The sequence below is a fragment of the Neopsephotus bourkii genome, unplaced genomic scaffold, assembly GCF_033783945.1.
Source record: "Neopsephotus bourkii isolate Nb327-2 ecotype Australia unplaced genomic scaffold, CSIRO-AGI_Nbou_v1 NB_1308, whole genome shotgun sequence".
Taxonomy (NCBI): domain Eukaryota; kingdom Metazoa; phylum Chordata; class Aves; order Psittaciformes; family Psittacidae; genus Neopsephotus; species Neopsephotus bourkii.
The window spans coordinates 110,261-132,690 of NW_026901790.1; the positions used below are offsets into that span (position 1 = coordinate 110,261).

General features: G+C 48.7%; 1 protein-coding gene across 1 annotated transcript; it reads left to right on the plus strand.

The window, feature by feature from the left end:
• Positions 1–912: 912 nt before the first annotated feature.
• On the plus strand, positions 913–21,096 carry MATCAP2 (microtubule associated tyrosine carboxypeptidase 2). Its single transcript, XM_061366131.1, has 7 exons — positions 913–988; positions 5,497–6,176; positions 12,411–12,554; positions 14,533–14,665; positions 15,775–16,080; positions 16,579–16,676; positions 20,742–21,096. Exons 1-7 carry the CDS (start codon positions 964–966, stop codon positions 20,901–20,903), a joined length of 1,548 nt encoding a protein of 515 aa, XP_061222115.1. The 5' UTR covers positions 913–963; the 3' UTR covers positions 20,904–21,096.
• Positions 21,097–22,430: the final 1,334 nt, after the last annotated feature.

Genomic DNA, 22,430 nt, shown 5'->3' on the forward strand with positions numbered 1-22,430 from the left:
CCTACATTAACTGGTTACACAGCTGTAAGTGCTAACAGAGAATGACTCGTTTCTATCTGATGTGCAACAGGCACTTCGAGACGCACAGATTACACTTCAAGGAAGGGTTTCACAAGCAAAGCAACACATTGCAAAACAAGCAGAGCAACAGTGGAAAGCCTATCTTCTGCTTTAAGTTCTGTTTACTACTTACTGGTGTATGGCAACCTTCGTCATTGCTAGAACTGGTTATCGCCCCAAACTGCTGCTCTGGGGCAGTTCCTCTGCTCTCCTTAGCAAATAACAACAGGCACAAGCCCTGCTGAGCGCCCTTGTCCCATGCAGCCCTTTGTCTGCCAGCCCTAGGTTCAACAGATCATTCCCAATCAGCCCAGTTATCAGTTACAATGATGACAGTCGGTATTCATCAATGCATTGCAGCACAGTCACTGAATTCAATGCCAGTTGTACCTACCGGACTCCAAGGATGGTATCAAGCGGTGAACCCGTGCTTGTCGCGATCCATGAGGCCAAGCCGTGCGGGTACAGCGGGGCTCCTGTGGCGATGGGCCGGGCGCAGCTCGGAGCCGCTGCCCCTCCAGGGATACCTCAGGTCCCCTGCACTACAACTCCCAGGATGCAGCTCGGCCGCCGCCCCGCGCACGGCCCCGATTGGCTGGCGCAGGGGATGCCGGGACTTGTAGTCTGCGGGCGGGGCAGGGGCTCCGCTCCGCGCCCGCGGCTCCTGCCGGCCGGGCCGGGTTAGGCCGGGCCCCGCCGGGCTCAGTGTGCCGTGGAGCGGCCGGGCCGGGCCCAGCCGGGCTCAGTGTGCCGTGGAGCGGCGGGGCCGAGCCGCCTTCGGTGAGGTTCGTCCGGCGCGGTTCGCTGGCTCCTTTCCCGCCTCTGCTCAGGGCTCCCCGCTCCTCCCCGCGCAGGGGGAAGGCAGCGGGGCAGAGCGGCGGCGCTGCCCGGCCGAGCACCACCATGCTGGAGTCCATCCGTGTCACCGGTGAGTACCGGCCCCGGCGGCCCTCAGCCGGGCGGGGCAGCGCGCAGGTAACCGGTCCGGCACGGAACAAGACCCGTCCGAGGGGGCGCCGAGGGGTTCCGGGGGCGGAGGGGCCCTGCGGGGCGAGGGGCAGGGGACGCGGATGAGGATGGTGATGAAGGCGCGCCTGGTTGTGCCAGGCGGCTTCCCCACCGCTCTCCTCACCATGCGGTCAGAGTCGTTAACAGAGCCCGATGGTGTGTGCATAGGAAAACTGGTGTTGGGGCTGTGTTTATTATGGGTGACATGCTCCAGGTGGCCCTGCCTTAACGGGGGGGTTGGACTAAATCATCTCCAAAGGTCCCTTCCAACCCTAACGATTCAGTGATTCTGCATGCATGGTACATAGGAAAACCTTCAGTACAGCTGGGACCAGTGATTCTGCATGCATGGTACATAGGAAAACCTTCAGTACAGCTGGGACCAGTGATTCTGCATGCATGGTACATAGGAAAACCTTCAATAGAGCTGGGACCAGTGATTCTGCATACATGGTACATAGGAAAACCTTCAATAGAGCTGCTGCTGCAGAGTGTTTTCACTGGGATCAGTGATCCTGCATACATGGTACATAGGAAAACCTTCAATAGAGCTGCTGCTGCAGAGTGTTTTCACTGGGATCAGTGATCCTGCATACATGGTACATAGGAAAACCTTCAGTACAGCTGCTGCTGCAGAGTGTTTTCACTGGGATCTTCTCCTTGTTTAGGTTTGATGTAATTTCCAAGCAGAACTACAGGCTGAGGAGACTGCACTGGGAGCAGCCAGGAGTGGGTCTTGGGGGTATTGGTTGATGAGAATCCCACCCTGCAGTGACACTGGAATAGCTGCATGTATAGAGATGAACTTACCTTATGGGGCAGCACAAACACACCGGATCTGAAGAGGGGTGGAGTTCCACTCTGGCCCAAGACAGATGGAGTTTCCATTGAACAGGAGGGTTTTCTGTCCTTTCGTACTCTAATGATGGCAGAAAAGGGGAGAGGCAGCTCTTCTGCCCCTCCTTCCTGCTTCCTCACATCATCACCTTCCACATCTCATTTAGCAATTCACCCATCTCTAGGATCTATGTTGTTATTCCTGCGTTGTTGCAGAGAGGAACAAGCTATCATTACATGGAAGTAAACCTAATGGGAAAGCTTTTGGGGAGAGACTATGCCTGTGTTATAGTGAGGGTTTTTAACTTGCAGAATTCTGAGTGATGAAGGCAATCTGTGTACATACATGGCATGATCTGAGGGAGGTTCCCAAAGGAGGCTTGGGCACTTGCTCTTTGACGCTTTCCTGCTGCAAAATCTGACCTGTGTGAAGTCAGGATGGATGAGATACAAAAGGTAAAAGCTACATGCTCTGTAGCATGATGTGCAGGACAGTGTTATACAACAGTGCAATGACCTTCATTTTCATCCCTTTTACAAGTAATCTGTTGATGCCTGTTCTGTGGCATCCAGATTTTACACGATGGAAATCAGTGCTAGCCAATCTGTGTAATGAATGGCAGTTGATAATCCTTTCTCCACCAGGCTGCTTTACAGCAGTATGACACCTCAAGCATGTTTTCAGAACACGAGCTGTGCAGTGAATGGGGCTTATACTCACAATACTGGACCCCTGTTTCAATAACCGGGCATTGACCCTTGAAAACTCCTGGATATAGCTGAGTAAGTTGGGTTTCCTGGAAGACAGTGTGCTTTTAGTGTGGTTGACGTGTCTCACTGTTGGAAATGATCACTACTGCAGATTAAACTGATGTACTGGAGAAAGAACTTTCCAGTTTGCCCATTTGCAACATGATTTTGACATCATCTCAAACGTTATTTTCTAGTTTATTTGGTAAAATAATGATGTGCACAGGACTGAGTTAAGTGACTGATGTGAAAAGTGCAGTTATTTAATCTAATCTCTCAAATGCAGTGGATTAGCACCGGGCCTGGGTTTCCAGCACAGATATGCATCAAACTGCATCCTCCTTTAGTCAGGAGACATGCTTAGCTTGGCAGCTGAAAAAACACTTTGCTATGAGATTGCCCATACAAAGTAAGTACAGAACTGGGGACAACTGTTTCTGATACCAGCCCTGTGCACATGGAACCTGCCAGCGCTTGTGTTCAGCACTTGCCCCCCACTGGTGACACTGGCAGGGGATTAACATCACTGACTCGGGATACTCGGTCACAGGAAATGATCTAGCCATAACTGCACTTATTACCAGCCAACTACACTTGTTACCCCTGAAAGCTTACCATCACGAGATCTTGGTCCTGGACCAACACAAGAGTTGGGGGATGCTAAGGTAACTTTGAGTGGTTTCTTTGAATTCTGTTTTCTATTGATCGCTTCTGAGATGCAAGTGTGGTATTAATTCAAACCATTCCTGGTGCATAGCAGTTTGATTGCTTAGTAGAGAAGGGGAAGCACTACCACTGCTGGCATTAGGGTTTGATTGCTTAGTAGAGAAGGGGAAGCACTACCACTGCTGGCATTAGGGTTTGATTGCTTAGTAGAGAAGGGGAAGCACTACCACTGCTGGCATTACGTGATTACCTTGCCTGGTTTCAGAAGTGGCTGTGATTTCCTGCTTCAGTTTTGTCTCCAGAAGCAGTCACATGCTCAGAAATTTAACATTTCTGTGCTCAGCTGTCCTGGAAACCTTGCTTTTCATTTGCCCTTCAAAGTAAGGGGGCTCCTATGACAATAACTGGGGGAGGTCTGAAGTCCATCTCAAATCCTTGCCAAGGAATAAAGTGAGAGCAGCCATCCTATTCTGTTGCCTCGTTTCCGGGTAGGTGTTTTGATACTGGGATGGGAACTGTGGTTTCTTACCACGACCGCTCGTGGTAAAGCAGGATAAGCCATGCAGGCAGGGGGTCACGTATGTGATGAGAACAACCTGACAGAAGTGAACAGGAATGCCAAGCACTACACCAAGAATAGAAAGAGAACTCGCAAGCTTACCTTGCACAAGACATGCATGCTTTGGGGAAAGCAGTAATGCTTCCGTCTCTCTCTTCCCAGTGGAGGAAACACCCAGGCTGCAGATTCCCATCGTGTGTCCGTGCAAACAGGACCTCTGTCTTTGCTTTTTGGGGCAGCATCTTCATGAGAACTGAGGAACACAGACGGACATGGACATGAACACAGAGAGCATGAAATACCTTGTCATGGTGCTTCTCTTGGGAGCAAAACCTAATTTCACTGGGAAAAGAAAGCTGAAATTAAACTGCTATTGAGGTGGTTTTTTTCCCCTTGGAGGCATTAAATGATCTTTTGCTAATGTTCCACTCAGAGTGGAATTACTGGATGTAAAGTAATTACAGCTCACCTATGTAGAACTGTGGGCTGCAGCTCAAATCCCCTTTGCGGCTGTCATCAGACTCTGGCCATCCCTCCTGTTCACTTGAGGTGCCCAAGTCAGAAGCGTTTCTCTGTGGCAGGGTCTGTTTGTGCCCTTACTTTCAGCTGTCCTAATGTTGTAGGGTGAGCGGATTGAGGGGAGAAGGGATGGGTAGAAGCAGTGAGGAGAGGTCCCTTGTCTCTAACAAAGCAGCACAAGTGTCGAGTACAGTTTTAATCCTCAATGACTTTTCCATGCAGTTGCCCTGCACCAGGGACCCGTCTCCCCTGAAGGCTATGCCAGGGTCAGAGCAAGAAAGGAGGATTCATTCATTAAAGGAACCTTATTCTCTTCTTGTCCTCAGTTTGGTTTGCAGTGTTGCTTCTCAAGTGCTTGCTTCAAGGCAGCTGTTGTTTTAGAACAGCATCAAATAGATGGAACAGCAGCATTCATTGCCTTAAGGATTCTGAGGGCTGTGTTTGTAACTGGCTGACCTCTCTCCTCTTTAAATATACCTTATTGTCTGTATTAAGAAGGCATACATCAAACTGAAGTCTCTTAAACTTCCCCTACAGTTTGTATGGTGGTGCAAGTCATTCACAGCGGCTGGCTCGTTCCTCTGTGCTCATCCTTTCCCAGAGTGAATTCTGTGAGTGAGATTTTGCAGCTAAGCCCACTCCAGACTGCTGATAGCACAGCACAGATCCCCGTGGCACTTCACTGGAAATACTGCTCACATACTCCTATTTCTAAAGCTACTCTTCATCCATATGGAAAGGCTTCCTTGCATGGTAAAGATCAAGCAGGTTTTGACTGAACATTGGTTAATATAAGAGTAAATACTCATAGTGTCCTACACAGAGCCTTGTTTTAACCAAGTTTGTTCTTAGCTCCAAATAGCGCGCTCGTACATGGAGATCCAAGCATAAAATACTTGTTTAGCTGGATCTTACAGATCCGGAATTCCACAGTTCTCCCCTAGGTCAGGAAGTTAAGAAGCACTGGATGTGACTGCAGTTAAACCAAGGCTTGTGTTTCATTCATGTTGCACTTTCCAGTCCCTAGGGTTAATATTGCTGCATGGAACAATTCAATTTGTCCTTACTTTTATTCTTTTTCCCCCTCTTCAATGCAGAAAAACTTCACTGGCGTAAAACAGAGCTTTCCAAGAAATCCCTCCTGAGACCAGCAGAACATAAAGTGAGCATCAGTGACGAGAGCAGCCTCCAGCACCCGCCCTCAGGGGTCCTCAAGGACATTTTCACCACAGGAACGAGTAGCTACAATGTCCTTCTGCAGAGCAAGGAGGAGAAAAAGCACCACGCTCCGAAGCAGCCCTCTGCTCACAGGAAACACAGAAAGACCACCAAGTGTTCCACCGCCTCCCGAAGCAACGAGCACCCCAAAATCAAGGCCCCGCTACCCTTGCTCAGCCCTGGCTGGTGCTGCACCAGCAGACAGGCCCCCCTCATTGTCACCAGCCCGGTGTCTACCAGCATGAAGTTCACCAGCAGCGTTTCGGTTGCAGGGAGCAGCATAGGGCTGCCACCTCGACCCAAAAGTAGAACTAAGAGGCACTGGAGTCTAACAAAGCCAAAGCAGTCCCAGGCCTCCAAAAGCCATGCTAAAGAAGGCGATGCCTGTGGCCGAAAGCTCTGTTTACTGACTGCAATCAAGCCTTCCAACGTGGAGAAAGAAAAGATTCAATTCTTCAACTCGGGTTTTACATACAACCCTCAATTTGAGTATGAAAACCCTGCTCTGCCAAATGTGCTAGCTAAGCACAGCCATGCATCCGACAGGTTCCTGAAGCAGGTATAGTTACTGGCTTTCCTCCTTTTCCACTGATGAGTTTCTCCTACCCCTGTTAAGGTGGTGTTTGGCTTCGTTTGTGGCAAGTTATTTCTCCTTAACATCCTCCCCTGCTGTTTGAAAAATGCATCAAAGAATACAATAGTAGTACATATAATATGTAGTAATATATACTATATTAGTAGTATAGGAACATATTATCAATATATAGTACATAATATATAGCAATATATAGATAATAATACTGAAATAAAATAGATTTTATTAAAAAAGGAACCCCTTCCTAATATTTACAGGATCCTCTAGGGTAAACACACAGTTCCTTTTAACTGGGTTTACATGTAACATGATCTAAGGCAAGAAAGCTTTTTAGGCAACGAAGCAGAGTGTAATACAGGGAAAATACAATGCCTAAACAGGCTTTAGAAACCCTGCCAGTCCTCTTGGTGCCCCAGGGGTTGGGAGGGGACAGCAGTTATCTGAGGTCATGGTTACTGGGTAAGCAGATGTTGGTGTTGCTTGTTTTAATCAGCTTGGAAAGGATATTTGCATATACACGAGGCCAGCTTGGAAAGGATATTTGCATATACACGAGGCCAGCTTGGAAAGGATATTTGCATATACACGAGGCCAGCTTGGAAAGGATATTTGCATATACACGAGGCCAGCTTGGAAAGGATATTTGCATATACATGAGGCTCAATCGAGCAGCAGACAAATTCCATTCCGGAGAGGGGTTAAGTTTAAACAGACCTCTCTCCCCAGCCCAGTACTATGCAGCCACATTGGTAACATAGATGCAGACATTCCTGTTACTGTGTTGCCTGGGCTTCCTTCCCATCTTTGAGTTACAAACCCCCCCACACCAAGAGCAAGACCTTGCTTTCAACTTTGACCCAAGGGACAAAACCCAGTGCTTACCTGTATAACAACAGAAGCAGTCCTCCTCCTGCTGTTGCCATTTTTAAATGGCTTATAAAAGGAATGACTTAAGGCTGATCATCTTTGCTAGAGCATCTCATGTTTCTGGTGATTCCCTGGGAGGAGATCCTGCCTTTCCACGGGTTTCACTCCTTTGTGATATGAGGGTTTCACTTAACCCCTCCCCAAAACACACGGGGAAAAAGATAACATGAATTAAAGTACCATGGATTCTAACAACTGCCCCTTGGCTTGTGAAGAGTGCGACTTTCTCACATCCAAGAACACAGGTAGGTGTTACTGCCCCTTCTATTGTAAGGCTTGGTTTGTGTTTTCCCTCAGTAGCTGGGTTTTCTTTGTGAGAACAGCCTGTTCTGTACTTCAAACCCGCTTCCAGATTTCTAAACAACCCCCTAAATCACACCGACACCAAATAGGACTGCCCCCTTTACAAGTCTGCCTTGGAGTTAGATAGCACTATTAGCAACAGTGATCATATACATATACATAATTCATATACAACAGCGAAGCAGCAATAACTAATATAGCAAACTGATTAACACAAATTACCCTGTTTAGTAGGAGGCAGCAGAGCCTTAAAAGTTATCTCATCCAAGATGGTTTCATGGAACAGGCCTATCATTAACTTACCCTTCTTTTAACAACACAATAACACACACCCCTAAATAACGGATATTCTATTAATGAGGGATTCCTCAGTATTATTCTGTTACTCTTTTCCCCTTTAAATACAAAGCATGGGAAAATAAAGGCTTTATAACAGCTATAAAACACAATGAAGGATTGAATACTCAAGGAGCTATGATATTTCTGAGACTTCCTACAGAGGACGTAGGCTGTTTCAGCAGAGTCAGGTTAGGTTCCAGGAGTGCTTCCCAAGAAAGGCACTTACCTCCTCAAAATACTGAGCCAATGACTCCCACTTCATAGGAACGACCAAAGGAGCGACTTGAACCCAGCCCCAAGCCCAGCCCGTGGCACTCTCTGTTTCAGCTCCATCTCCCTTGCGAAAGTCTCATCTCCAGGCAAGTTTTCTACCTAGAAAAAGCAGCATTCCTCACCGTTCCCATCAGCAAATACTGCATGAGCACTTGCACTTCCTTAGGGTGAGCCTTTCCAACCCCACCATTCTATGCTGTTCCTTGTGCCATGCAGGTTTTATCTGTCAGAAGGTACCTGCTGGTGTCTTACAGGAAGCGATACCTCTGGCTGTGAGAAGGTACTCCCAGTGCCATGAGCTGGGCCTGCAGTACAACCAGAACCGTGTGCATCCATCCTTTTCCCTGCAGCAAGGACCAATCCAGTGTTGGGGTTTACTGAAGCACCGCTGGCTTTCATTTGTTGCTGTACATATTTTAGGAAGCTTTGCTTTCCATGAACAGAATGATGCCTGTTTTACAGGAACCTGTGAATGGTGCTTGCAGCAACTTGCTCTTTTATGGCTATTATCTCTGTAAACCCAGCTTTTCATTGACAGGACTCACTGATTTTGGGGGGGGGGGGGGTAGGATACTAAAGTGAAATGAGTGCAAACGGTGCCATTTCAGAGCTCTAGAGGATTCTTAATAACTTCAATAATACTTTTATCCCCAGCTATGCATAGCCCGCTAGGACATTAAAATAGATTGTGTTTTCTTCTTGCCCTTTGTGCACATCTGTGCAATTGCTTAATACAGAATCATTGCAACATGCCTGGAAGATGAATCATACCCTGCCCCCTTTATTTGGGTTATGTTTTTTAAGGCAAAGAATGCTATGGATTTGGAAACCATTAACACAGCAGTGCTGCAGTAAGGCACTCACCCTACCCTCAGGCTTCTAGCCAGCTCAGTGGTTTTAAACCATGGGCACAGCCCAGCACATTCATTCACTCCTCACAGGCATAAACACCTTGAATCAATCCAATTGAAACCACATTGTAAATGTACCTCTTCCACTTGGTTCTGTTTCTTTGTTTCTCTCCACGTTGTTTCCTCCACCATAAGGCTGGCTCTTGGGTCACACAGGATGTGCCCTTCGGGGGGAGGACTTGGGAACAAACAAGAGCACACAGACTTGCAGCTCTTCACACTGACTGCCATGTCTAATAGTACCGAAATCAATGCTCACTGCTGCGTTCCAAGGTCAGTGCAGCCACTGCCTGCTCTGAGTGCTCTGACTGCTTTCTGGTTAGCTCCTTCTGGCCCAGGCTGCCTGTGCTTCACTGTTCAGCTTTCTTAATCGAGTTAAGGAACACTGGAAGTGTTTGTTATATTTGGCACAGATGGGAGAGGTGGCAACACTTGGCTAGGAGTAATTGTCCCAGTGTTTGCAGAGCAGATGGCTTAACAGTTGCCATTTGCTTTAACCAGAATCAGCAGGGGAACTACATGCAGCTTCAAGTGTTAACACCTCTTTCTTTGAACTCTGCTTGAAGGCAGGAGATACATTTTTCTATACATAGGTATTTAGAAAGGAAAACCCCATCATTTTGTTGATTGCTCCCCCTGTGGAAGAGTTGTTCATCATTCCCCCTTGTACTCATCAAAATAGAGCAGCTTTCAGTTCATCAATGTACCAGTTGTGTCTTACTGCAAGTGTTTGCATTACTCACCTTTTAAGTCATCAATCCAAGTAGTGTGCAGTTAGCAGGTCTATCAGATGTTGGAAGAACAGTTATGTGGGGCTGGAAGGCTGAACAAGGTGGCTTTCAACACTGGGTAATCCTCTGCAACATCCACGTAACCTCACATGTTAAAGATCCAAGAGCATGGCACTGGATGCAAAAAGCACTGGACTGCAAAACCCCTCATTCCCCACTAGGAACAAAGTCCCACTAAAGGAAGATCTGTAGCTAAGGTGTGTTAGTATCTAACACAAAGCACACGGTGCCATCCAAGTGGCAGTATGTTCTCAGGGTGCTTCACAAACATCTCTCCTCTGCTACAAGGGACTGTAGATCAGTCGCCTCTGGTGATACTATGGTAGGAGTATAGGCTCATCTCAGAACACAGCCTCAGGCAAAAAACATGTAAGTATTAATATTTAATTCCTTATAAAGTATTTGGAAAGCTTTTCATTAAAAACATTTCTACCAGCTCTACATGACTCAAACACACTCCTTATCACACCAAGAACAAGCCCAGAAAGCACATTTTAAACACTGAATAGAACTCAGAGCACTACAGACTGAATACACTGCTCTAAAAATCTCTGCTCTTACCTCTCTCCGTTATTCCCCCTTGACCCACAAGGGAGGGCAGGCACGGTTTTATGGCTGTAGATTACACAGACAGGTTCCACCTGGTACCTCCTTGTGTTACCTACACACACACCTGGGAAGCTTCCTCCTCCAGCAGATAAGCTCTGCAGGGAGGAAAGGAATGGGGCCTGCCAGCCTTGCCTGTCCCACAGGGCTGAACAGAGGCTGCAGCCCTTTAGTAGCAGAGCTGCTTCTGAACATAGGATGAGCTGACAGCGTAGGGGCATTTGTCTTGACTGCTGCTTCTTTTGGTACTCTTTGGTAGCAATAAGAGGGATTAAAGCAGACCTTTTAGATAATAGAGAACAGAACAGGGATTACTGCTCCTAACCTGGAACCTGCCCCAGCCACATCGTCCTTTCTCTCCATTTCTTTTAACCTGTTGCTGAAGGGTTTACAGTTTGGCCTTATGAACTGTGGCAATACCAGTATCTGCTCCCCAGAGGCTGGGAAATCAGCTCGCAGTTGGCTGTTGGAACAGGCAAGAGCTGGCATGCTGGTCTGGGTTTTCCCCTTTCCCAGCAAGTTGGTGCAACACCCGACTTGGAGCCAGTTCATCTCAGAGAAGAATGAAGGCCTTGCTGCTGTATTCAGTGCTTGGGGTCCAAAATATCCCAGACCTTTTCCAGCATCACTAGGGCCAGGGCCTCTCCCATGTACCTGTGTGTGATGGTTCTCCCTCTTGTTTCAGTGCTTCCAGAGTCACACCTGCCCACTGGGACTTGTGCTTAGCTTGAAACAGTCAAAGGAGAAGGTGATAGCAGTGGGCACCCTTAACCAAGAGAATGGATGTTCAGCAATGAGAAGGCTTAAGTGTAATGACTTTCTCAATACCCCAAAAACCCCCAACCAGAATAGGATTGTTAGCAGCTGTGACAGATACAGAATGAATCCTATTTTCATGGCCAATCCATCTGACAGTGTCAGAATTACATAGCTGGAAGCAAGCAGCTTGTTACCAGCTTCAGGCATGGGGTTAAGTGTACAACAGGAAGATCCCATCTGCAGAGTTTCCACCTTCACCATTAATGGTGTTTTCTTAGCAAGAACATTCATTCTTAAGGTAATGCTTTTTTTCTCTATGGGATTCTTGGGAGCTTCTGCTACCTTATCTGTGGAAAAAGCCATTCCCTGTAGCTGGGCTCTTGCTGGGCAAGAAGTTCCCTTCCTCACTGTCTTTCAAAGGGCTGAAGTGACATGTTGGGAAGGAGATTACTGGGCACAAGCATTTCATGCCCTACCAGTAATATCTCCAATAAGCAGAGTTCTGATCACATCATAGGCATCATTCTCTGCTCTCCACCCACAAGGGCCTTCCAGCAGCAGCGGGACGGTTGGTACCACACTACCTGTTTAATTAAACATGCCTCCTTCAGGTTGGGTGGTTATAAAGGAATACTGGGATTTAAACTAAAGGTTTAAATCACAGAATCCCAGCCTGGTTTGTGTAGGAAGGGATCTTTAAGCTCATGCAGTTCCAGCCCCTGGCAGGGACACCTACTAGGGCAGCTTGCTCCAAGCCCCTGCGTCCAGCCTGGCCCTGAACACTGCCAGGGATGAAGCATTTACCACTTCTTTGGGCAGCCTCAGCCAGTGCCTCACCACTCTCACAGTGAAGAACTTCTTATATCTAACCCTGTTTCAGTTTGAACCCATTACCCCTTGTCCTGTCACTCCAGTCCCTAATGAAGAGCCCATCCCCAGCATCCCTATAGGCCCCCTTCAGATACTGGAAGCTGCTCTTCTCCAGGCTGAACAGCCCCAACTTTCTCAGCCTGTCTCCATACAGGAGCTGCTCCAGCCCCTGAGCATCCTCGTGGCCTCCTCTGGACTTGCTCTGACAGCTCCATGTCCTTATGCTGAGGACACCAGAGCTGCACACAATGCTGCAAGTGAGGTCTGTGAGAGCAGAGAGGAGGGGCAGGAGCACCTCCTTCGACCTGCTGGCCACGCTCCTTTGGATGCAGCTCAGTATAGGTTAAAAAGAGAGAGGGAGAGAAAGACTCCACATTCCTCCACTGCATTCATATTTGCTATGCTCTTGTGTTTTGTAGTCCATTAACATCATGGAGCGGACACTGCAGAAGTACGGCAGCTATGAGAGGTTTGAGCAGGCCACCGGAGGCAGCTTGCTGACCAAGAGTCGCATCTGGAACCACGTCAGGAAGTACATGGTGAAAGAAGGCTGTCTTGGGGAGGTAAGTCACCCACTGGAGCTCTTAGAAATGACACGTGGATGGGCCCCAGGGACCATCTGCGAGGCCTTTCCTCCTTAATGGAAACAGTATTCCTTACATCCTATTCTTCTCATGGCTGGGCCCAGTCTAACTGCTGAACAATTGGAACGATGCAGATCCCTTGTGAATGCTTCAGCCATCTCCGAGCCTCTTTCCTCATCCATCTGTGCCTGCTCTCAAATTCACCTCTATGGGGAGTACCCCAGAACAACACCCTTCCTTCCCTTTATTCAGCTCCTTGGAGACCAGCACATTCCCATTTATGCACCAGTTCTGCCACCCGCTCTCTTGGGTCAAGCACCAAAGGAAAGAGTTAAGGAAAGGCCAAGAAAAACAAGCAGCAGTCCAGGAGGCTGATTTATAGGGAGCAGCACAAAGGGAAGTGACATAAGTGAATGGAAATGCCTGCAAGAGGGTGGCGTGTTCAGTTGGTTTGAGTGCCTGACTGTAAGCACCTCATTTTTAGACCCCTATGCAAAACACCCTGATTTCCACCCTTCAGAATGTCCAAAGTCCCCTTTGACCAAGTTACACAGAACTGATGGGAAAAGTCAGATGAAACTGAATATATGAGGAGAGAATTACTCCAGATGAAAGCAGCAGCTGCCCCAGCCCAAGGCTTGGGTGAGATCACTGGCAGTGAGCACTGGGAGCTCAAGAGACAAAAACCAGTTTCCTAGGAACTAGGTTTCATTTGCAAACATGATATTATTAGGAGGAGCTGTTAAACTCATGACTCCGTCTGGGGAGGCTCCAATGGGACACTGGTACCAGGCTTCAGCTGTCTCTAACACTGAGGTTATAAAACTATAGTTTAGAGGAAGCAGAACAAAAATACCACATTTTGGGTCTTCGCTGTGCTTTTACCTCCCTTTGCCTCCATTTTGTCTTGGGTTGTCTTCATGGAAGTAGGGCCCTACATCCTCACCAACCATCCCACATCCTTCTCCAGGAAATGCTTTCCTTTTTCTGCAAAAGCAGGGTTCATACATCACCCTTAGCATGCTCGAAAATGCTCTCTCAAGTCGGAGAGGTGTTAAAGGGAAGTGGTAAATCTAAATCCTTCCTGCATCCTAAATACAGGATTGATGGGACTGACAGCTGAGTGATGGGGCTTGAACACAGGGAAGTGTCATGTTAATGCCATTGACCCCTGCCTGGGTCCTTTTCTGCTAACTGATACTAAAAAACTCTCTCTCTTGTAGGTACTCCCCCCTGTACTCCTCTGAGCAGTGCTGTTTCTGTAGGCATTACATGAAGAGGGAAAGATGCTTACTTAGTCTTCAGCAAAGAGTTTCCCTTCTTCCTCCCATTCACTTGTTTAAAAGTCTTTTTAAACTCAAAAATGACCAAATACATCAATTTGCATCAATGTCCTTCTCTGGCAGCTTTTGTTTTGATTACCAGTTTCCCACTGGTAATCAGAAAGTAAGAACTAAATGGTATATAAATATAGACACACCATTTATACGTACACCAAACATACATGTATGGTCTGTATATTTGTTTTCCTGGCATAAACTAAACCAGTACCAGTATTTTAATGATACCTCAATTCTGCATCATGTAGCAGGGGATCAGGTACAGAGTGCTTCCCCCTCTTACTGATATGGCTTTCGAATTGCAACTAAGATGGTTTCAGACAGTCGAGTATACAGACACCAGTTCAGTTGTGTGTGCTTGTCTGGTGTTTCAGTTCTCAGTAGTACCAAGGTATGTAGGGACAGCTGAGGAAATCAGGTGTGTGTCTCAGTGCACACGCTGAGACCTGAGGCCTGTCAGCAGCACAGACAGCTCAGGGGAGTCACAAGAGGCTCTCCCACTCCATTCCTGGGAGCAAAGAAGAGCTGTGAAGGTGAAGGGACCAGCGAGTACTGCACTAATGGGGGGGTCAGAGGGGGAAGAGAGCTCTTTGCTACCTGCACTCTCTCATCTTCAGATCGTGGTCCATCTCACGGAGGACCTGCTGTCTCGAGCCTCAATGACAGTGCTGAACGGCCGCCCCACTCTCACTATCAACATCTCCACTGCGCGAGAGCACTGGCTGGAAGGGATGCTGAGGCATGAAATTGGTACGAGCGTGACATCAGTTCTCATGCAGAGGGCAGTGCTTGCATGCCTTCTTACTTGTCTTGCAATGATGGCCAGGCACTGTACATCTACAGAAGGAACATTCCTATCTGAAAACCTATGCTGTAGGTTCAAGGGAAGGAGAAGCCTGTTTATCACTGCACCGTGCACTGAAAGCATTCCTAGGGTTCATGCACATCTGCATTGTAGGTTAGGTCAGGAGTGAGCTTTGGAAGTGAGCCCCGCAGCTCTCCCACTTACCGCACTGAGGAACCTTGGAGCAGGCAGAGTGTCATCCCCCAGATGATGCTAGCTGAGAGGCTCTGCTCCGGCCATACCTCCTGTGGTGTCACTGCTCAGGGGCGTTTTGCTCAGGAGACCAGTTTAGAGCCAGTCTGCAGTTAAAAACAACAAAGGGAAACAAAAAGGTGCAAGTTCAACCTCAGCACCAGCCGTTTCACGGGGTAAATCTGCTTCCATTCTGCTGCACTGCTTGCAAAGTAGGCGTGCTTTAGGTGTGAAGGATTTACCCAGTGCCCCCTAAAATGGGGCAAGATTGCCTTGGGTTTGCATTACACAAGCTTGGCCCAACCCTATGGAAGGTGTCTGTAAGGTTTTCAGTGACTTGCTCAAATCAAGTACATCAAAACTGGGTGAACCTGGCTACTGCCTGGATTTCAACTGGAGACTCACATAACCCACACTGTCAGGGGACACAGCCTCTTCCAAAGCAATGGTAGGGCTGGGAAACCACCTTCAAGAGGCAGCATTTCTGCCTGCTCACTCTGATTCTCCTTCCTTCTGTCCATTACAGTGCCTGGCCTATGCTAGAGGCGTTCAGCGTGTAAGGTGCTGTTGGGAATTCCTTTCCATGGATTTGGGAACTCGAGCCCCTGCTGACATTTGTTTTCCTTAGGGATTTGTGGGAGTCCCATTTGCAGGCAGCAGGTGAATAATTGCACCGTGTGCCTACATCAGACAGAATTCGCTGTTGTAGACAAGTGCCCAGTCCTACCAGTTCGGAGTAGGCATCTCCTTCCACATTACATATATATATATATGGGAATCATTAGATGCTACCGTTGTAAGTCCCATACTCTTTTCTCTTCAGGAACTCATTACTTTCGGGGTTTTAACAACAACAGCCAGCCTTGGTGCAACTGGAACGGACGCAGAAAACATGGCCTGAAGCCAATCAACCCCACAGAAGAGGGGCTGGCAAGCATCCACAGCGTCCTGTTCCGCAAAGACCCCCTCCTCTGGAGAGCTGCCCTGCTCTACTACACCGTGTACCAGGCCAGCCACATGTCCTTCAGCCAGCTCTTCCAGGACCTGGGGAAGTTCGTCAGGGACCCCAACACTAGGTGGGATTACTGCGTACGAGCCAAGAGGGGGTGGACTGACACATCACAGCCAGGTGCGTTCCCTCTTTGTCTTCCCTGCTGTTGTACCCCAGGCAGGTTTTCCTCGTGTCACCCACTAAAACCTCTTCCAAACAGGGCCGTGGGACTGTGCCCTGTCCCAGATGGGGCAGCAGGATTCCTGCTGTAGGGAACAAGGTTGGAAATGCACCTCCGTGGGGCTTCCAGACCGAATGCACTCACGGATGGGGTTTGTTCTTGGAAGTGGGGATGGAAACTGCAGAACCCTGAAGGAGTTCACACAGTCTGACCTCCTTTGGTGTTTATTACGAGAGGTGTAACAGTGCTGGGGGTGCTCACAGGCACCATTTCTGCGTCTGGTTTCTTTCCCTGGCTGGTGGGTTTAGCCCTCTACTGCCTTTGGGGGAAGGTTTGCAAAGCCTCAGATACAAACACCTGGTTTGTTAAAAACACAGTGGCTCTGCCCATGATGGCTCCTGGAATGTGCCTTGAACAGACCCTGATGGAGTACAGTGTCTCCTGCTTCCTTTTAGGCTGTTTCAATAAGGATCAGGTGTACTTGGATGGCATCCTCCGACTCCTGCGATACAGGGACTCCATTGATTTCTACCTTCTGACAGCCCTCGGGAAGGTGAGTGCTCTCATTCCTACCACAGCTGGTTCATTCCAGCAGAGCTGGGAGTCACCGTGCTCTGCTTCCCTTCAGTCTCTGTTCTGCACAGCACCCGTATCACACACTGCAAGTTACAGATACCTGAGCTCCAAACAAATCTGTACCAGCTTCTCCTCATTCCTCACTTATCACATTCAAGAGTTTATGGTCATATTCCTCAGACTTCCCTCCCTTTACAGCTGGTATCTGACTTGCAGTACAATGGACTGCCTTGGGCAGCTAGTGCTGGGTAAGGTGGTGGTCCTGGTCGAAAGCAGAATGAACCATTTGATGCTGACACATCCCCATCCACAACAAGGAGTTTGCCATTTAACACTTCTCTCACTGACGGCACCTGCAGTGATTTGTAAAGCTCAGTTGGTTTTGTTTCTTTTCCCCCAATACACGTCAGTTTTACACTCACAGAACAGGTTTTGTGTCACTCTAACTGCCATTGCTTGTTTGCTCTCAAAGTCACAATGAGGAGTGCAGAAACTGTCACGCTTCCTGAACCAGAGCCTTCCCAGTTCATAAAGCAGGGCTCATACTCACATAAACCAGGATTCAAATCCATGTTGTTATGCTTCCATTCAGAGCTGGTACACCACCGTTTCTGCCTCCTTGGCCATCAGTGGGCTATAAAGGGAAGCGGCATGTTATGATGGAGGGTTTTGGTCCACACGTGTTGCCTTTAGTGTCAGAAGTACCCATACTGGTGAGCAGAGCTGTTCAGGGAACTGAACCAAGGTGAGAAGCTCTGAACAGAAAATTGCACTATCAAACAAGCCTCTGCAACCTTCACCTCTGAAACTTGCTTTTGCTTCAAGCCTGCTTAACTCCACCCAGCTTATGCCTGCTGAAATACCGAGTTCACCCTGCTTCATGCCCTTCTCTCTGCAGGGAGTCTGCAGGATTGTCAAGCCACTTGAGAAACATGCCAAGGCATTAGCCATACGATTACAGACTCTCTACAACCACATGGCAAGGCGTTCACATTAGAGGTCTACAAGCAGTTTAATTCTAGTGCTTGACTTTAAACTCCTGAAATCGAGAGAGGGGTCTAAAAGAGCACTCTGAATGGTTTTGCTGCATTCCCCTTTTGCAGTCCAACTGGAAACCTGTGTGGAAGAGCAGGGCCTGCTCCCCAGCATCACAGAACCACAGAGGTCTGCAGGCACCTCTCCAGATGAGCCAGTCTGAGCCCTGTGCTTGAGCACTGTCAGCTAGGGACGGTTGCCCAGGACCGTGTCCACTTGGGCCTTGAATATCTCCTCTGATGGAGACTCTGCAGCCTCTCTGGGCAGCCTGTGTCAGTGTTTCAGCACCCTCACCATAGAAAGGTGTTTTGTGTTCAGATGGCATTCTGTGCATTCTAACCCCCTGCCTCTTGCCCTGCCAGTGGGCACTGCTGAGAAGAGCCCAGATCCCGTGTCATTCCCTCCCATCAGGTGTTCATGATGGTAGAATCAGCCTGAGCCTTCTGCAGGCTGAGCAGCCCCAGCTCCCTCAGCCTTTCCTCATGGGAGAGATGCTGCAGTGCATTCACCTTGCTGACGCTTACTGGTCCTGCTTCAACACCTCCATACAAGAAAAGCAAGTTCTGGGAGCACAGGGAAACACAGAGCTTGCACTGAGCTCCAGGCTGTGCTTACTCTGAGTTTATCACCCTTCTAAAGGGTGATTGGTTTGTTTGTTAAGGGTGGAATGGGAGGATCAGGTTGTTCCAGAGGGAGTGTGAAGCATGGCTGGCCTGGCTGCCAGGTTAGACCAAGGAGCAGATGGTTTAATATAGGGAAGGCCAGCATTTACTGGGAATATTTGCATTGCCTTTGGGTTGCATCGTAACAAACGAGCTCATCTTTCTCAGCGTGACTACCGTGGGCATCTTTCCATTGCAAATACAATGAGGATATGAACATGATAGGGAACCACAGCAGTCAACTGGAGTGCTGACAACAAACAGCTTCTGTGCTTTAGCAGGTAGCTAACACAGTAGTAAAATCAAATCACTGTGTTGAAGAACTGAATGTGTTTAAGGCAGAGCCATGCTGAAGCCTGTGTGTCTCCTGTTTTCATTCAAGCACTAAAGATCAGGCTGATGGAGGCAGCCGTGCCTTCCTGATGCTTCTGACATTGCTTACAATGCAGTAGAGAGCAGTGTGTGGGAACAGAACACATGCAGGCTGGCCAGCGTACCTGAAAGTGCCTAAGGAAAGAGCCTGAAGCCTGAAAATGTCCTTTTGAGAAGGAGCAGTAGGATGAAAACCTGGTTTGTTGCCCTCAGGATGTGAGTTTCCTTCAGCAGTTGCAAGGACTGGGGAAACACATCCCATTCAAAGCATGCCTCAGAGCAGATAGTTGTTTCTGGGTTGCAGCAGTAACAGAAACCCTGAACAGAAAGGTGGAAAGTGCCCCTTTTCTTGCCTTTGGAAAGCAAAGAGGTAGCATTTCAAGTAGGGACGGGAAGGAAGCTCAGTATTCAGTCTCATTTACTGCTGTGCCTCCAGACTGAGAGATGATATGATTTCATACAGCCCTTCTGTATCTACTCCTGATCAGGTGCAGTGCCACACCATCTTCAAACAGCAGCATCCCAGTGACTTGAGGAACCCTGGGCATGGGCGTAGGCTTGGCTATTTCACCAGGGTGTACCCTGTAGCTGGGAAAGCAGGGGTGTGCACCCAGCTGCACGCTCACTCTCCTTGCAGCCTTTGTTCCTGTTGTCACCAGTGAGATACGCAGCTATCTCTGGCCGCCTCCATGAATCAGGCTTGGTGTTCTGGGTAACACCACCCTATCTTTCCAGAGAGCCCTTCCACGGCCCTTGTACATTGGTGGATCATTCATGCTCACTTTACCCTTTCCCAAGCAGAAACCATCACTTGCTAAGAGGCCAGACTGTTCCCAGGAGCGCTCAGCTCCTTACTGGAACACAGGGTGGAAAGGGTGGAAGGCTCCCTCCCACCCCACCGCACACAAACCCGCTGTGAGGAAGCAGGATGCGCCAGGCAGCAAGCACAGCCAGGCTTGGGGTTTGCCAGTACCTATGCTTCTGTCTGCAGGGCACCCAGGACACACAGGGTTAGACAAAGCACCGGCCACATGGATAGCATCACACTGGGTGGCTGCCCAAGGAGCCCAGTCCTGTCCTTACGGGCCCCACAGCTAAAGCATTGATCCTTCCTGCACCATCACTCACAGCACCCTGAGCTACTGTGGGCTCAGGACTTGAAGCCTTAGCTTGTAGAATCATGAGGCTATGGAGAAAAATCTCAGCTTCCATTAGGGAAGAAGTAGTGTGTCCTGTAGTAGCTGGAAAACACTGGGGAGGGTCACACCTATACCCAGAGAGCTCTGGTCTCCAGTGGACAAGTGGCAAACCCAGTCTCTGCCATGCTATTGAATGGGAAAAACCACAAACCGGGGTGCTTAAGGGTTGCCCATGCTATAGTAAGTTACCAGAGGTGCCTTTTAATTTACCTTTGCATAAGCACAGTGCTAGTGAAAACAAAAGCATCAGAGTCCAGGTCAGCTGCCACCATGCCCTTCCTAAAGCTGGAGCCTCCCTGCTTCCCATAGCATGCTGTCCTGCACTCCCTTCCTAATCCCCCAGGCTTTGGCACAGTGTTTCTGCCATTCTCATGTCAACCTTCCCACCTCTGAGAAGAGACTCCAGTGTGCTCCATTGTTTCCCCCTCAGCTCCTGCAGCTGCTGTAGGTCATTCTCATCCAGGGTGCCACCAGTGTGTTCACTGATTGCACCGAAAGCAGCACCAGGCAGTGGGGTATTTGCTCAAATGGTATGGGGTTTTTTGCACCTTCCACTGAGGCACACGGTTCCTCAGAGGATCACAGAACGGTCTGGGTTGGAAAGGACCTTAGAGCTCATCTACACCCAACCCCACTCACGTTTTCAGAGGTCTCACAAGCTTTTAAATCCCCAAATGCTCCAAAGTATTTTCTCACCTACAAGAGAGCATTCGGAGTCACAGCAGAGGAGTAAGAGGCCTGCAGTGTGGAGCTAAACCATGCCCTTCCTTGCAGATCTCCTATGAAGATGTGGACCGCCTGAAAGGATTAGCTGTGATTGAGAACATGAGGGTACCACACTTCCTGCAGGACCATGCCCGCTACATGGAGCACCTGGAAAAGATCATGCAAGTCAATGAGCTGACTGATGAGGAGCTCCAGGGTCTCATCGATTAACAGCATCAGCCCACCATTCACGTACGCTGGGAGGATGCAGAACTGCACTCCCAGGAGCTTGTGAAAGTGGAGTTAGGAGAGGCGGCATGGGAAGGGAAGCCAGAAGGTGTGGAAGTGGGGAAAAGCCCCTTCGTGTTCCTCTTGCATTGTGATTGTATCCTCATCATTCTTTAAGGGGTTTGGGCATTGTTTTTACATGTGGCTTAGAAGTTGTTTTGCAGTGATCTGTCCAATCATCTGCTCTGTTTTATATGCTTGGTGTAGTGCTTGACACTGTCTTTTGTAATATACTGCCTTTCCCCACCCGGGTTTAGAGGTGGAGGAGAGGAGAGAGAGGAGAAATCCCCCCTCAGTTCTCTTGTATTTGCCCTGTCTTTGCTCATAGTTTTCATGGTTCATAGCAGCAGAACTTCTGCAGATGGATTCTACGCTGCCACCTGCAGAACTCTTTATGATTTGGTCCCCATTGCAATGAGAAGAGAGTTTAAGAAGAGAGCGCACAGAAGCAGGTCTCTGTGCCATGGGATCAAAGCTTTGTAAGGCTCAGAAAGGTCTCTTTGTTTTTAAATGGGAGGCAGCATTTAAAAAGAAGAACCTGTGCTGGTTTAATCCCACACTGGGTTGGGCTGGAAGGGACCTGAAGGCTCATTCAGTTCCAACCCCCTTCCACTGGAGCAGCTTGCTCCGAGCCCTGTGTCCAGCCTGGCCTTGAGCACTGCCAGGGATGCCAATGACTGTAAGCAGGTAGCAGTTATTCCCCTTCATCGCCTCAAAGACTTGCACTGTCCCACATCTTTCCCTGTATTATACCTGTTTCAGGAAGCTGAATTCCTGCCTGATTCTCCCTCCCTGGAGGACCAGCAGGGCCTGTCTGGGATGCTCAATGTGGCAGGATGAGGCAGAACTGTGATTTGATGTCTTGTGTGCTTTAGATAAACTCAGGAGCACAGGGGCAAGCTTCAGCACCCCAGGCAACACCCCCCTGGGCCACCTGATGGTGACATCAGCTCGTTGAGCAGCACTCCCATATTACAGCAGCCTCCAGGCTCCTTGAAGAACCAAGGTGTGAATGGGGGAAAAGAAGCCTCACAAGTGCCCTATTCCTGTGTTCCAGCACTACTCTGAAGCAGCCTTACCTCTGTTTTAACTGCTGGTGCTATATCCAGGCCCAAGAAGAGAAAGCACCTTACTGGAAGGCATGGCCAGACCCATGATAAATAGCTCAGATGATGCAGGAGGACGTGTGACATAAACTACATTGATTCCAAAGTATGATGGTCTTACCAAGGGGAATAGAGGTTTTGCACCTATAAGCATTCTGGCAAAGGCCTTTGGTTTAGCAGACAGCATTTTACCAAGGCTGCAATTTCTTCCCTTCAGCCTTGGCACACTGGCAACAGGCCTGGCAGTGGGTAAGGCAAGGAGATGAAAGCAAATTCCCTCCCCACCACATCTGCATGGTGTCCCTCCCTTCCCATTTACCCTGTTCGTCAATGGAACAGGATGGAGTAAGTCTTTAACCCTGTT

Coding starts and splice junctions, on each gene's coding strand:
- MATCAP2 (XM_061366131.1), top strand. CDS start 964: ATGCTGGAGTCCATCCGTGTCACCG. Junction 14,666..15,774: donor GATGCTGAGGCATGAAATTG/GTACGAGCGTGA, acceptor TTTTCTCTTCAG/GAACTCATTACTTTCGGGGT. Junction 16,677..20,741: donor TTCTGACAGCCCTCGGGAAG/GTGAGTGCTCTC, acceptor CCTTCCTTGCAG/ATCTCCTATGAAGATGTGGA.